The sequence below is a fragment of the Myotis nattereri genome (genome assembly GCF_964212035.1).
Source record: "Myotis nattereri genome assembly, chromosome: 7".
Classification (NCBI taxonomy): domain Eukaryota; kingdom Metazoa; phylum Chordata; class Mammalia; order Chiroptera; family Vespertilionidae; genus Myotis; species Myotis nattereri.
The window spans coordinates 45,985,667-45,999,540 of record NC_138082.1 but is presented as its reverse complement, the minus strand read 5'-3'; the positions used below and the strand labels follow the sequence as shown (position 1 = coordinate 45,999,540).

The 13,874-nt window shown below is 35.6% G+C and overlaps 1 protein-coding gene across 11 annotated transcripts in view; it reads left to right on the top strand.

Moving 5' to 3' along the window:
- Positions 1 to 13,874, top strand: part of DYNC1I2 (dynein cytoplasmic 1 intermediate chain 2) — a gene marked incomplete at its 5' end in the record, with an annotated part of 52,982 nt that overhangs the window by 27,656 nt on the left and 11,452 nt on the right. For all 11 annotated transcript variants that reach the window (XM_081095660.1, XM_081095657.1, XM_081095659.1 and 8 more), the window contains 8 exons: positions 7,983 to 8,078; positions 8,292 to 8,454; positions 8,562 to 8,661; positions 9,415 to 9,540; positions 10,426 to 10,572; positions 10,932 to 11,045; positions 11,354 to 11,487; positions 13,015 to 13,159. In XM_081095660.1, the coding sequence (XP_080951786.1) occupies positions 7,983 to 8,078; positions 8,292 to 8,454; positions 8,562 to 8,661; positions 9,415 to 9,540; positions 10,426 to 10,572; positions 10,932 to 11,045; positions 11,354 to 11,487; positions 13,015 to 13,159 (1,025 nt within the window). The remainder of the gene's footprint in view (positions 1 to 7,982; positions 8,079 to 8,291; positions 8,455 to 8,561; positions 8,662 to 9,414; positions 9,541 to 10,425; positions 10,573 to 10,931; positions 11,046 to 11,353; positions 11,488 to 13,014; positions 13,160 to 13,874) is intronic.

Here is a 13,874-nt window from a genome sequence, read left to right as displayed (position 1 = left end):
TGGCATATTTTCTTAGAGGGAAACATCATAAAACTAATGCATTATGTATTTGTTTTTTAGAGTTTTAAAACTTTTTCTTTTAAAAGTTAATAAAGTATAAGCTGTATATATGGGTAATTAGCATCTTTCAACTATTATATTAGCTGTTCATGTGTAAGTTCTTCAGACTTCATGTTTAAATTGATTATTGAAAATTTTTTTGTTTTTAAAAAAATATTTTTATTGATTTCAGAGAAGAAGGGAGGAGAGAGAGATAGAAACATCAGTGATGAGAGAGAACCATTGATTGGCTGCCTCCTGCATGCCCCCCACTGGGGATTGAGCTCTCAACCCCGGCATGTGCCCTTGACTGGAATCGAACCCAAGACCCTTCAGTCCGCAGGCTGATGTTCAGTCCACTGAGCCAAACCGGCTAGGGCTGATTATAGAAAGTTTCAACAGCAAAGAGAGCCTACTACATATCAGGTATAGTGTGAGGCACTTTACATTACCTCTAATTTTCTCACCAAAACCCTTAGAGTTAAGTATTGGTTCTATTTGTTCATGAAGAAACTTAAGCTGAAAGAGATAATTTATCAAGGGTCACGTAGCCAGTAGCTCAGATTCTATCAAGTCTGACTGATTTCCAAGATGTGTTTTCTCTCTTATGCTGCCACTGTAGCAGCATGTTCATGCTTTTATGATAGTTAATCTATGGTAAGAAATTCAATTAATATTACAATCCAGTATACACATAAATACACATGATTAACTGAAGTTTTATGAAATAGCACCTTCCCTTCTCTATTTCATTTTTTTATTATTTTATTTATTTATTTTAATCCTCACCTGAGGATATTTTTCCATTGATTTTTAGAGAGAGTGGAAGAGAGAGGGAAAGACAGAGAGAAATATCAATGTGAGAGAAACACATTGATTGGTTTCCTCCTGCACCAGCCCCAACCAGGGCCTGAGCCAGGGAGGAGCTTGCAACCGAGGTACATGCTCTTGACGGTAATTGAACCCGTAACTCTTTGGTCCGCAGGCCGACACTCTATCCACTGAGCCAATACAGCTAGGGCTCTATTTCATTTTTTAAAATGTTGAACATTATGTACTAAATTTATTGGTTTAGACCAGCCATGGGCAAACTACGGCCCGCGGGCCGGATCCGGTCTGTTTGAAATGAATAAAACTATTGAAAAAAAAGACCGTACCCTTTTATGTAATGATGTTTACTTTGAATTTATATTAGTTCACACAAACACTCCATCCATGCTTTTGTTCCGGCCCTCCAGTCCAGTTTAAGAACCCACTGTGGCCCTCTAGTCAAAAAGTTTGCCCACCCCTGGTTTAGACCCATAGTTTGAAAAATACTTCATTAAAAGATGGCATGGTTTAGTTAGCTTATTTATTAGTGTATGCATCAGGATAATATTTTATAGTGATTATCCCATATAATAAAAGGCTAATATGCAAATCAACCGAACAGCGGAACGACCGGTCACTATGATGCACACTGACCACCAGGGGACAGACACTCAACGCAGGAGTGTCCCACAGGGGGAGCGCCACTCAGCCAGAAGCCCTGAGCCAGACTCACGGCTGGCAAGCACAGTGGCAGTAGCGGGAGCTTCTCTCGCCTCTGTGGCAGTCGGACATCCCCCAGGGGCTCTCAGACTGCGAGAGGGTGCAGGCCGGGCTGAGGGACTCCTAAGTGCATGAATTTTCGTGCATCGATCCTCTAGTCTAATAATAATAAACAGCTTTGATCTTTCATTGAGTTAAATATAATATTTCTTATCTTCACTGAAAGAAGGTGAAAGTGACAAGATGGGTGAACTGAGCCCAGTTTTAAAATCATAACTGATGCAGACATACCTGTAAATTTTCACTGTGAGAACTAGACTTAGATACAAATTTTACAAAGGTCCATATTTATTCATTTGCAACCTAATAAGTACTCATTGATTCTGCAGGTTTAAGAGTGTATGCTATAATTAAAGGCACTAGATTATCCTTTTTTTGTTGTTTTGTTTTTTAGTTTCAGGTTAAGATATGTAAATGAAGGCGGGTGAGAAATATTTCCCAATACCATGGGGCCATCTTTAGCCTTTGGCACTGTTTATAAAAATGAGATCATTTTCTTTCTATATTGTTACAATTATTTTCATGTCAAAGTTTATTACATTAAGTTTTTTTCCCAGTTTGTGGAAGTTTCTAGAAAGAGGGGAAAGAAAAAACCCCTGAAATTAAGGTTTTTATATGAAAATATTTTATGCTTAACTGTACTTGTGCTTATCCATTGCTTTAATGCAGTAGTTCTCAAACTTAGCCTGGCTGGTTCCCATTGAAGAATTATGTAACAAATTCCAAAACTCACCATGAGACAGAATTGCAGGAATCACAATTTGAGTGTAACAGATAGTAAATTAAACTTGGATAGGCTGTGTAATCAGTGCAGAAGTAATTTGAGTTAACCAAATTGAAGATAAAAATTGGTCTTAGATTTAACTCTTACCTTTCTCCCATTTTTTTAAATGGCTGAATCTCTTCTTTTAAAAAGCAATAGTTTTTATTTTGCCTTGTTTTTTTCTCCCTTACTAGCCATCTTCTTGCTTTCAAGTTTACTCTGTAAGTTGGTGATACAGTTTCTGGACTGATGTTCTTTGCTGTCTTACAGCACCTACTGTGAATGAAATTGACTAGGAACATGCAACCTTAGTCAATTTTATTCGCGGCAGGTAAAAAGCTTCTCATGGCAGGAGCATGGTGCCCACAGATACACTCCTGGAAAAGTTACTTTCTGCCTTTACCTTTTTAAAGTTTATAACTCTTTGAAAATGGCATTATTTTTTCTTATTCACCTCTCAACATGGATTTTTTTTTGTCACTGTTTTTAGAAACAGATTTTTAAAGAGGAAGGTACCTAAAGGTTATCTAATCTAATCATCTTGTTTACACCTGAGGAAACTGAGGCCTAGGGAAGTTAATTGATGAGCTTGTGGTCTCATTGTGAGAGAATATCCAGGCTACAACCAGAAGCTGCGTTTTGATTTTCAGTGAAGTGTTTTGTTTTGCTTTTCTTATACCATTCTACTTTTTTATCTGTGTGTATTTTGCAATTACTTTTGGTATTGGTTTGGTCTCCAGATATTTTTATTCTGGTACATGTTGATTAGTATTTATAATGTTTGGAAAAGTATTATATGTAAAGAGCTTTTAATTTTTTATTGCATGATCTTAACATCTGGAATCCACACTTCCCAAGTAGACTAAATTTGTGGGCCTCTGGTTAATATTACCTTTGTCAAAAATGGATTTTTAAAAAATTCTGGAATAAATAACACATTTAATAAATAATTTTTAACCCTCAGAATCAGTAAGGACATAAACATAATTAAAAATTGAAGAATTTGTTTTTCATATTGATTGAAAGACTTTAATCAGCATGTCTGAAATTATGGTGTCAGAAAAATGTAATATTTATGAGAGCCCAGCTCACAGAATCTAATGGAAATGATGCCAATAGTCTCTAAATAAAATCTGAATTTTATATTAAAAAGACCATTAGAGCCCTGGCTTGGTGGCTTAGTTGGTTGGAGCGTCATCTGTATACCAAAAGGTTGCAGGTTCAATTTCCAGTCAGGTTACAGGTTTAATCCCAGGTCAGGGCATGTACGGAAGGCAACCAATTGATGTTTCTCACATAGATGTCTTTCTGTCTCTCTGTCTCTCTTCCTCTTTTCCCCTCTCTCTCTAAATCAGTAATAACATACCCTTGGTTGAGGATTAAAAAAAAAAAAGACCAGTGACTTTGCATCTTACTCTCTATGTTTAAAAAAATAAAAGGAATGGATTCCCTTGATACATTCATGAAGCTTTGTCGCAATATAAGTTTTCTTAATAATGATCTTAAAGAATAAGGTATAAGAAGATGAAATTATGGATAAATGGGTTGAAGTGAAGTGATTCAAAATGATATTGATCCAGAAAAGGAAGGATTATTTTGAAAATATTAAAGGAAAATTATTCATATCTGTATTTGTGAATTAATGATTGTAGCATTTTCTTCTACTATTCTCACTTTCTGAAAGATGTTCATAAAATTATAAGATGTTCATTAATGTATATTTTATATGCAAATAATTTCCTGATTTTTAGAACTCAGTGGCAACTTCCTTCATACCACGAATAATCCGACTGCTTTTTAAATTAGGTATTCGTCATTGGATATTAAACTGTCTTAAAATAGGGGACACCAGCATAATGAAAACAACAAATTTATTTCCTAAACAACATTAATATACTAATGATGGGATTTGTTTTTCACTTCCTATTGCAAATTAATCTTTGTAAGTGATAGATAAAAGAGTATCAGTATTTAGTGAGGACTTTTTAGGACCTATGCATATTATCTATTTAAATGAGTTGTAATATTTTAAGTATACTTTTTGGCTTAGTCTTATTTAGATGTCTCTTCAATGTAATATGACATACAGATGATAAAACTTGCTCTGAAGACTCCCTTCAGTTTAACAAAAGCCACCCATTTCACAGATGATTTAACTTTGATTAACCTATTCCTTTGTAACAGATTATTCCGACAACTGGAATTTCATTCTTTGGTGTTATTTCTAGGTGCAGCTTAATTTACAGAACAGCTTTTCTTTCCATCTCAGCAAAATACATCACAATTTTGATGTTAACTCAAAGTAAAAATTCAATGGTTCATTAAACCTAGTCTTAGCATTCATTGACAAGAGATTTGTCATTTTAAAAGTAACTGCTACTTTTATGCATTCTTTACTGCTCAGTTTATAACCTTAGATTCCCTGTCAGAGAAAGCATGGAGTTAACCACTTAGCATATTTCAATGAATATTCATCAATAAATTGATGTGACATGGCAGTCCCATTTTTCAGTCTTCCTGCTCTGTTGAAGTCTTTCAGTTTTAAATATATTAAAGCTTATCATGTAATAGGGACTGGCTTAAATCTTTAGAATTGTAATATTTTGGTCATGCTAATAGTCCTTTAGTAGCTATTGTATTAGTTTTTAATAAGAGAAATATCTTTGTTTCAGAGGAACATTCCTTAGTTGGATGTTACTGATGTTAGGTGTTTTTGCCAGTTATTTGGTATACATAGGTAATTGTTAAAGATCAGCTTTATAATGAAAATATTATGTTTTGCATTTTATAAGAATAGCAGATCATTTATTTTTATGTCCCTTCAAATTCATTTAGCTTAATCATTTTTATGAAATATGGGTTTAAATACCTATCATAATTTTTAAATCAGTTTTTAATCCATGTGGAAAGGAAGCTATGCATGTTCATTCTAAAATGAAATCCTGAAAAACATGTATTTAAATAGTTAATAATTATTATTCAACTACATCTAAAATAACCTATATAGGCAAATAGGCATGGTAGATGCCATATTGTAGGCAGATATAGATCACTGCCTAACATCATCTACATTTTAAAAGGAAAAGAGTGTCTATAAACAAGATCTTTTCTTTTAAATATGTAGATTATGAGGTCACTTAGCACTAAAGTACTGACCATATGCATTATGACAGGAATTTGACACCTGTCATTGGAAATGGTACTTAGAAGCCGTATAATGCAACAAAGTTGAGGGAGGAGAATACGATGTGGGCAGGAGGCTGTAATTTATAATTCACAGTGCTCAAGAGTGACCTGTCCAGGGTGATTCAAAATCCCTATCTTTGATTTTAGGGTTTACATTCAGTGAACGCTACTAATGAGATTGATTAGGATAATTGATAGTATTAGCAGAAAATGGATATATATATATATATACATATATATATATATTCCCAGTTTTAATTTTTAATTAAAGTAAATATCCTATTATTCTAAAAGTTAACTTTTAAGTTAAATGTAATTAAATTATTACATTACACTTGCAGGTGACTTTATAGTAAAATTTCGTTCTAATGTTTGAGCAGTATAGAATTGTTACCAGCTATACTGTTTTCAGATTAATAATCCGTTGTATATGAGAATTCATCTAAAAAGGAGTACTGTCTTTCTGTTTCTCTGTGTGATTATATTGTTCCAAAAAAGCTTTCATTTTTTAAGTAGCACAAAAGCTGTAATTGGCATGCTTTGTAAGGAAGTGTCAATGTGCAAGAGAGTGGCGATCACTAAGAATTCTTTTACGTGTTCTTTCCCCTTTGCACTACCGCCTCCTCAGTGGGGTCACTGAGATCACTAGCTTTTCTTGAAATGGCCATTTTCACTGGCAGGTGCATTATACCCTGTATTTTCAGATTGTTTTTCCATTCTGAATGTTTGGCAGGTTGATTGCTCTGGCTGCATTGACGGAGAAAGGGCTGACAAATGCGGTTGGGCTGGCTGAAAAGACAGTGATTACTGTTTTCCTTTGTGGCTGATTGAGGCCCTTGAAAGGAAAAATTTTAACCTTCACCATTTGGTTCAAAAGTATGAGCATATATTGAAATCATTCGTGCCATTTATCCTAGTTCTGTAAACTTGTCAGAACGTAAAAATCACTCTATTTCAAGTAATGTAGGATTGGCATACGTCATTATCATTTTGATTAAGTTGGAGGTTGTATCATTGTGTGCATTATACAGTGTCGTTTAAAGCTTTCTTCCCTACAGCTACAGTTATATTTTTATTGCCTATACTATAGAGTTAGAAAGATTTTCATAGCTCTCCAAACCTAACACTATGTGTGTGGTTTGGCAGCTGGTGTGGCCTACAAGCTGCATTTTGTTTGCAGGGCAAAGGCTTATCTGTAGGCCTCCTGGGGTGCGGGTAATTGCATGGGCTTGCCATTGGGGAGAGACAGGATTGGAAGCAGTCAAGCGGAAGAATGTTATGCCATCCCATTGCCACCTTGTAGCAGAAAGACACAATCCTAGCAATGCCATCTGGTTGTTGCTATCTAGTCAGCTGGCTTGGCTGTGGGACCATGACTTGGCAGCTGGTTCCCATCCTTGACCATTCTTTTGTGTCCGTCGTATATATGTGTGTTTTAGATAATTTCAAACATGGGTCAGGGAAAGGACTGTAACTAACAAGGAAAGTTCCCTTATTGAATAGGCTCTCATTACTTGAGATGCACTGTGCTGTAGATGCCTGCTGCTATTCCCCCATAGACAAATGACACATCTGTTTCCGCAATAAAAAAAAAAAGTGTTTTCTCCATAAAAACCCATCTCAGTATGTAGTGAAAGAGTAGGCAGAGCTGTATGTTCTATAACATTTTAAAATAAGTGATTTTAAGTTATTTCCTGGTTTGGGAATATAAGAGTAGATTTAGTAATAAAAAGTCTTCTAAACATTATATATTATCTCAATATATATTTTTATTCAAGAAAACGTTAAGTGCTTATTGCCACATTATATAACGGTAGTAATGAGACTTGCATTTAAAATGACAGAATAGAAAATGTGGTCTCATAGCTATTATCTTTAAAACCTGCCTCTCAAATAGCAACCTGAGAGTTAATGTAAGCCGTCTTTATGCCATATGAAGACCCATTAGACGCTGATGGTTTCAGATCACAAGTAAGCAGCCAGCTCTGTAGGCTATTTTCGACATTTGATTTTCTTCATTCTACAGCATTAATGTGTCAGCATGCTACATAAAACCACATAGGAGTTGCATGTTGTTCTGTCTGGAATGATAAACCTTGCAAGCTTTTAGAAATTTCCCTGAGGAATTCATCCTAGTTGCTTACATATTTTATTTCAGTTTCTGTAGCTACAGAATTTGGAATGACTGTTGATAAGATGCTACATAGGTATGTATAAAAACCAAGAGGTTCTACATAATTCTTTCTTCAAAATTATGTTGCCCTAATTCATATTATTTGTACTTATTCTGTCTTATCAGTGATTTGCTTTTGCTTTTATGTAAAGAGTTGTGATACCTTCTGCCTGTGACCTCAAAAATTAGCAGTTATTTTCATAAAAATAATTCTTGTTCTGTTTTTTTCAGATGAAGAAGAAGAAGATGATGTAGTGACTCCTAAACCACCTATTGAACCTGAAGAAGAGAAAATTTTAAAGAAAGATGAGGAAAATGATAATAAAGGTATCTTAAAGAATTTAACTTTAAAAAATTTTGTTGATTCCTATTAAGATTTCCTTTATTGTTTATGTATGAAAGTAGAATAAAATGCTCTAAATTAAAGAGGCGAATCTGGTTGTAAAAGAACGTGTGGCATTCATTGATCCAAACTGTAATAGTGAGTTGACCTGATTTGACTCACATAAGTCAGACTTCAGAAAAACATTTGTTTTCCAGCTCCCCCTCATGAGCTGACTGAAGAAGAAAAGCAACAAATCTTGCACACTGAAGAGTTTTTAAGTTTCTTTGACCATTCCACAAGAATTGTAGAAAGAGCTCTTTCTGAGCAGATTAACATCTTCTTTGACTACAGTGGCAGAGATTTGGAAGACAAAGAAGGGTAATGTTTAATTGCTAAAATTATGGCTTCAGCAATGTTAAATTACATTAAGATTAAGAGTAAGAAGTTATAACACCACCTTTTTCTGGATTTGGTCTTTTCTATAGAGAGATTCAAGCAGGTGCAAAACTGTCATTAAATCGACAATTTTTTGACGAACGGTGGTCAAAGCATCGGGTTGTTAGTTGTTTGGATTGGTCATCTCAGGTAAATTATAAAACTGGTTGCTATTAATTCATTTTTGTTTTTTCCTCCTTTATTTTTATTCTTTTTAAATTTTGTTTTACTTTTATTGAATTTATTGGGGTGACATTGGTTAATAAAATTGTATGGGCTTCAGGTGTACAGCTCTGTAATACATTAACTGTATATTGCTTGTGTGTTCATCACCCAAAGCCAGGTCTCCTTCTGTCACCGTTTATCCTCCTTCACCCTTTTCTACCTCTCCCCACCCCCTTTCCTCTGGTAATCACCATAGTGTGGTCTGTATCTGTGAGTTGTGGTTTTTTGTTTTGTTTTTGCTTAAATTACTTCACCTTTTATTTTAATAATGGAAATTTTGTGTAATTAAATCAATATATATCATTTAAAATAATAATAGATGATAGATCTAATGTTTTCTTATTCATTTTGTCTTATGTAAACTGTGGAAGAAATTATTGGAAACATTACTTATATTTAAAACTCAAGATTTTATTTATGCCATAACCCAGTTTCAATTGCTCACCAAATCCTTTGGATAAAATTGTAATACACATATTAATGAAGTTAATTAAAGCATTTTAAATAACTAATTTAAGGTAATGTTACATTCCAGTAAGCAAACTCTAGAGATACCTCTTTTTTTATGAAGTATTAGGTATTAGTATTTCAGAATAATTTGATAGAGACAATGAGTAACTAAGAATGTAAAAACAGTTCTTATCATAGCATTTTTTTCTACTTGGTTTTTGTGAGCAGTATCCGGAGTTACTCGTGGCTTCCTATAATAACAATGAAGATGCTCCTCACGAGCCGGATGGTGTGGCCCTTGTATGGAATATGAAATACAAAAAAACTACCCCAGAATATGTATTTCACTGCCAGGTAAGATGGTCTTTTCACAGCTTTCCCAAGTTTAAGAATTCATTAATGCATTTAGACAAGTGCCTTTTTTCTTTTCTTGTCAACATAATGATTTTATTGGGTTGGCATTTTCTAAACCACCCATATTTGCAAACAGATGTTAACAGAAAACTGAAGACTTCTCAATTCAACATGATCTGCCTTTTTGTAGCATTTCTGACATCTCTTATAATGTTTAATCACACCTAAAGTTCTTTGCAGTTGTGATTTTCTGTTATTGTGATTGATTGTATAAAAGAAATATTTTCTAAAATGTCTTTTCTACAGGGTATTTCTTAGGAACTTATTTGCTGAATATACAATTAGACTGTTGGCCCACTGAATTACTTATACAAGGCCTGAGGAGTTGGAACTAGATCGTTTTAAGTAGAAACATATGTGTGAAGTAGGAAACAGATGCAGAGTTTTAAAGAGGATTTAGTAGGTTAGAATTTGCAAGCCTTTTTTGGTTACATAAGTTATAATCTTTTAATAATATTATAATTCTGAAAAAAGCACTTAACTGAATCAAAGCTAGCATATACTCTGTTGTCAGATTATTGTTAGAGGTTAATGCAAAGCCAGTTACCTTTTGACTTAATACTATAATTGAATAAAATAATATTTTCCTTTCTTTAGAAGTTACTTAAACATATTTATGTAAGTAATCATTACATTAGACTTTTAAGCAAAAACTATTCAAAAATAAATTTTTATATTCTGGAACAAAGTAAAAATTTTAAAATGAATTTATTTACTTGTTTTTATAACCTCTAATACCTTATAATGAAGGGGAAAATGCTTTTTTATAACTTGTCAAGCTTCTAACATTTGAACTTTAAATATAAAAATCTTACTGATTTGCAGTCAGCTGTGATGTCTGCTACATTTGCAAAATTTCATCCAAATCTGGTTGTTGGCGGTACGTATTCAGGCCAAATTGTGCTGTGGGATAACCGTAGCAATAAAAGAACTCCAGTGCAAAGAACTCCACTGTCTGCTGCTGCGCACACGGTAAGTAAAGAGGTTATTTCCCTTAGACTCCTATGCTCCTTCACCATTAAATACTTAGTGGTGCCCGTCAGAGTAGCTTCAGAATGTGTTTCCTTTGATGTGTGAATTCCTTATCATTTAGCAGCCAAGAACAAAGGCCTTTTTTCTGTTTTTCTGGAAATTTGTTTTATTAGAAACCCATTTCTCTTCTGAGACATCCTTTTGTTAATCAACAGAATAGCGTCAAACTTCACATTAAAAATGCCCTGAAGATATGAGACAGTTTTGATATGAAAGAGAATATCTATGATTATGCAGTAAAAATTGTTTCACTTTCTTGGTGAAATAATTCCAGAAAACCTTAATATCTCTTTCTTCAGCATCCTGTATATTGTGTAAATGTCGTTGGAACACAAAATGCTCATAATCTGATTAGCATCTCTACTGATGGAAAAATTTGTTCATGGAGTCTGGACATGCTTTCCCATCCACAGGTAGGTTTATTTTGGAAAACTCTGAAATTTTGAGGCAAATGTTATTTTTTAAATCTATAAACCCCAGCTTATGTTTTTCATAAATGTTTTATAATGGTATTATGGTAACAGTTTATAAATCTAAACATGTGTTAAATATAGTTTATTGTATATATCTTATTTTCAAACCTGCTTCACTTACTCAAAGGCAATTTATATAAGAAGTATAATAAAAGAATTGTTTACAAACCAATTAAAAATATAAATTTTTCTTAAAAAAATAAAAATTACAAGTTTACAAAATAATTTCCTTAATTTTTTCTATCCAGGACAGCATGGAATTGGTTCATAAACAGTCAAAGGCAGTAGCTGTGACATCAATGTCCTTCCCTGTTGGAGATGTCAACAACTTTGTTGTTGGGAGTGAAGAAGGTTCTGTGTACACAGCATGCCGCCATGGCAGGTACATCTAAACTGGAATTTGCAATTATTTAAAAGTTTTCCCTGAATAATCTCATTGAAACAAATTGCCCCTTGTTTAAGGGGCACTCCTAGAGTCACTCATTTTTTGTGACAAATTATTTGAGGTCAGGTGTATAAAATTAAAACAATTTTTAAAAAATCAAAGGTTATTTTGGATCATGATGTATTTTGGATGTTGAAAGTTGTGGTGTAGTTTTGTATGTGTGCACATGCTTACAGAAGTTAGTGGTGGAAAATAACATTCAGCAATTGCAAATATATTATACACATGCCACATATTGACCTTTAAAGTTGTAAATAAGACTTTCAGCCCTTTTCTCATTTTATGTGGACTTTGAGCTTTTAGTTCAGTCCTCCTGATAATTGTAATGTCACGTACACATTTTAAATTGACTAGTATTTCTCCTGCTGTTCAATATGTTTTGAAATTGTCTAGCTGTACCTTATCAATTGCTTCCTTAAAAAAAATTGAATGTCCAGTTTTCATCTCAAATACAGATCACCTTCACTTCAAAGCTTCACTTCAAAGTAGTCCAGATTTTCTCTCTTACATGTAGTATCCCTTTATCTCTATTCCACCACTTCAGACATTGAACTTTTGAGTTCTGTTTTCAATATCATGTTTATGGTTCAAATATGAACTTACTAGGGGCCCAGTGCACAGATTCATGCACCTTGAAAGGAACTGTGGGCCATGAGGCTGCGGTGGGCACAGGGGCAGGTCTCGGCCCATCCTCCACGCCCCCAACTGACCCCTCTGGTCCCCTGTCTGCCGGCAGCCCCGCCCCCACCGCCGCTCCCATGTGCTGATGTTGTGGAGCAATTGGGGCAGAGCGATCGGGGCCAGCACCAGCAGCGGGTGTGAGCAGCGGCTGCTGTCCCTGATGGCCCCTCAGGAGCAGGGGGAGGTGGAGAAGCCCTTAGGGGCAATCAGGGCTGGCAGCCGCCACTTGCACCTGCTAACAGTGCTAAGCGACTGCGACCTGCGCCGGGCGCCGGCAGCAGGTGCAAGTGGGGCCAGTGCCGGCAGCAGGTGCGAATGCCGGGTGGGACCGTGGCGCACAGGAGCAAAGAATTTTCAGTAGCCACCAGAGGCTCACCCCGATGACAGCAACTGGCACCCCACCTTGGTCCACGCCCCCTGCTCACCTGCTCCATCATCCCACCATGGCCGACACCCGCCATGTTTCACGCTCTGCGACCTGTTGCCGACGCCTGCCATGTTCCTCACACACCCCCTGGTGGTCAGCGCGCATCATAGCAACTGGTTCAGTTGTTCTGCCGTTTGGTCTATTTGCATATTAGCCTTTTATTATATAGGATTGCTTTAGTAGTGTTACCAAATAGAGTAATACTCAATTTCAGTTATTCTGATAGGTTATGAGCACAGAGTTAAGTGTGTTGAAATTATGTCAAAGTCTGATAAATAAACTGTAAAATAATGTTTTTGTAAGTTGGTTATCTTACCGAGATTTCCCTAACATTATCTATCACTTTGATGAAACAGCAAAGCTGGAATCAGTGAGATGTTTGAGGGACATCAAGGACCAATCACTGGCATCCATTGTCATGCAGCTGTTGGAGCAGTAGACTTCTCACATCTTTTTGTCACGTCATCATTTGACTGGACAGTAAAGCTTTGGACAACTAAGGTATCTAAAAACAGATGTCTGCTCATTTGCTTAGGTTTCTAGCACAAGGTGGTGCTCTAGTACTACGTAGGAAAGATGGAAAGTTTTCTAATAGCTTAGCATGATTAACTGATAGATCAAACTTGATAAGAAGTTAGACAGAACATAAGTGAGCTACTAGAGGTTGTAGTTTTCATAAAAGTGTGCTGACAAATATGGTCATCCCACACACAAACACCAGTCTTCCAACTACTTCAGGCTTTTTGAGCACAGAACTGTCTGCCCTGAACTGAGTTGGAGAAAAAGCCACTGAGTATCTCGCATAGCACCTCACATAGCTGTCATGCAGCACTAAAGTCAGACATTTTTTTTTTTTTTTGGAGAGTTTTTAGAGATTTGTTCAGACTACAGTGGCTTATAGAACTGATGGGAAAATGGAGAAAAGACAGATAATAACTAATGTACGATAAGTCCTATTTGATAAAGCTACACATAATAAGTTTGAGTCATTAAGAAAGTATGGCCCTAGCCAGCTTGGCTCAGTGGATAGAGCGTCAGCCTGCGGACTGAAGGGTCCCGGGTTCGATTCCGGCTGAGGGCACATGCCTGGGTTGCGGGCTCGTTCCCCAGTGGGGGGTGTGCAGGAGGCAGCCAATAAATGATTCTCTCTCATCATTGATGTTTCTATCTCTCTCTCCTTCTCCCTTCCTCTCTGAAATCAATAAAGAAATATATA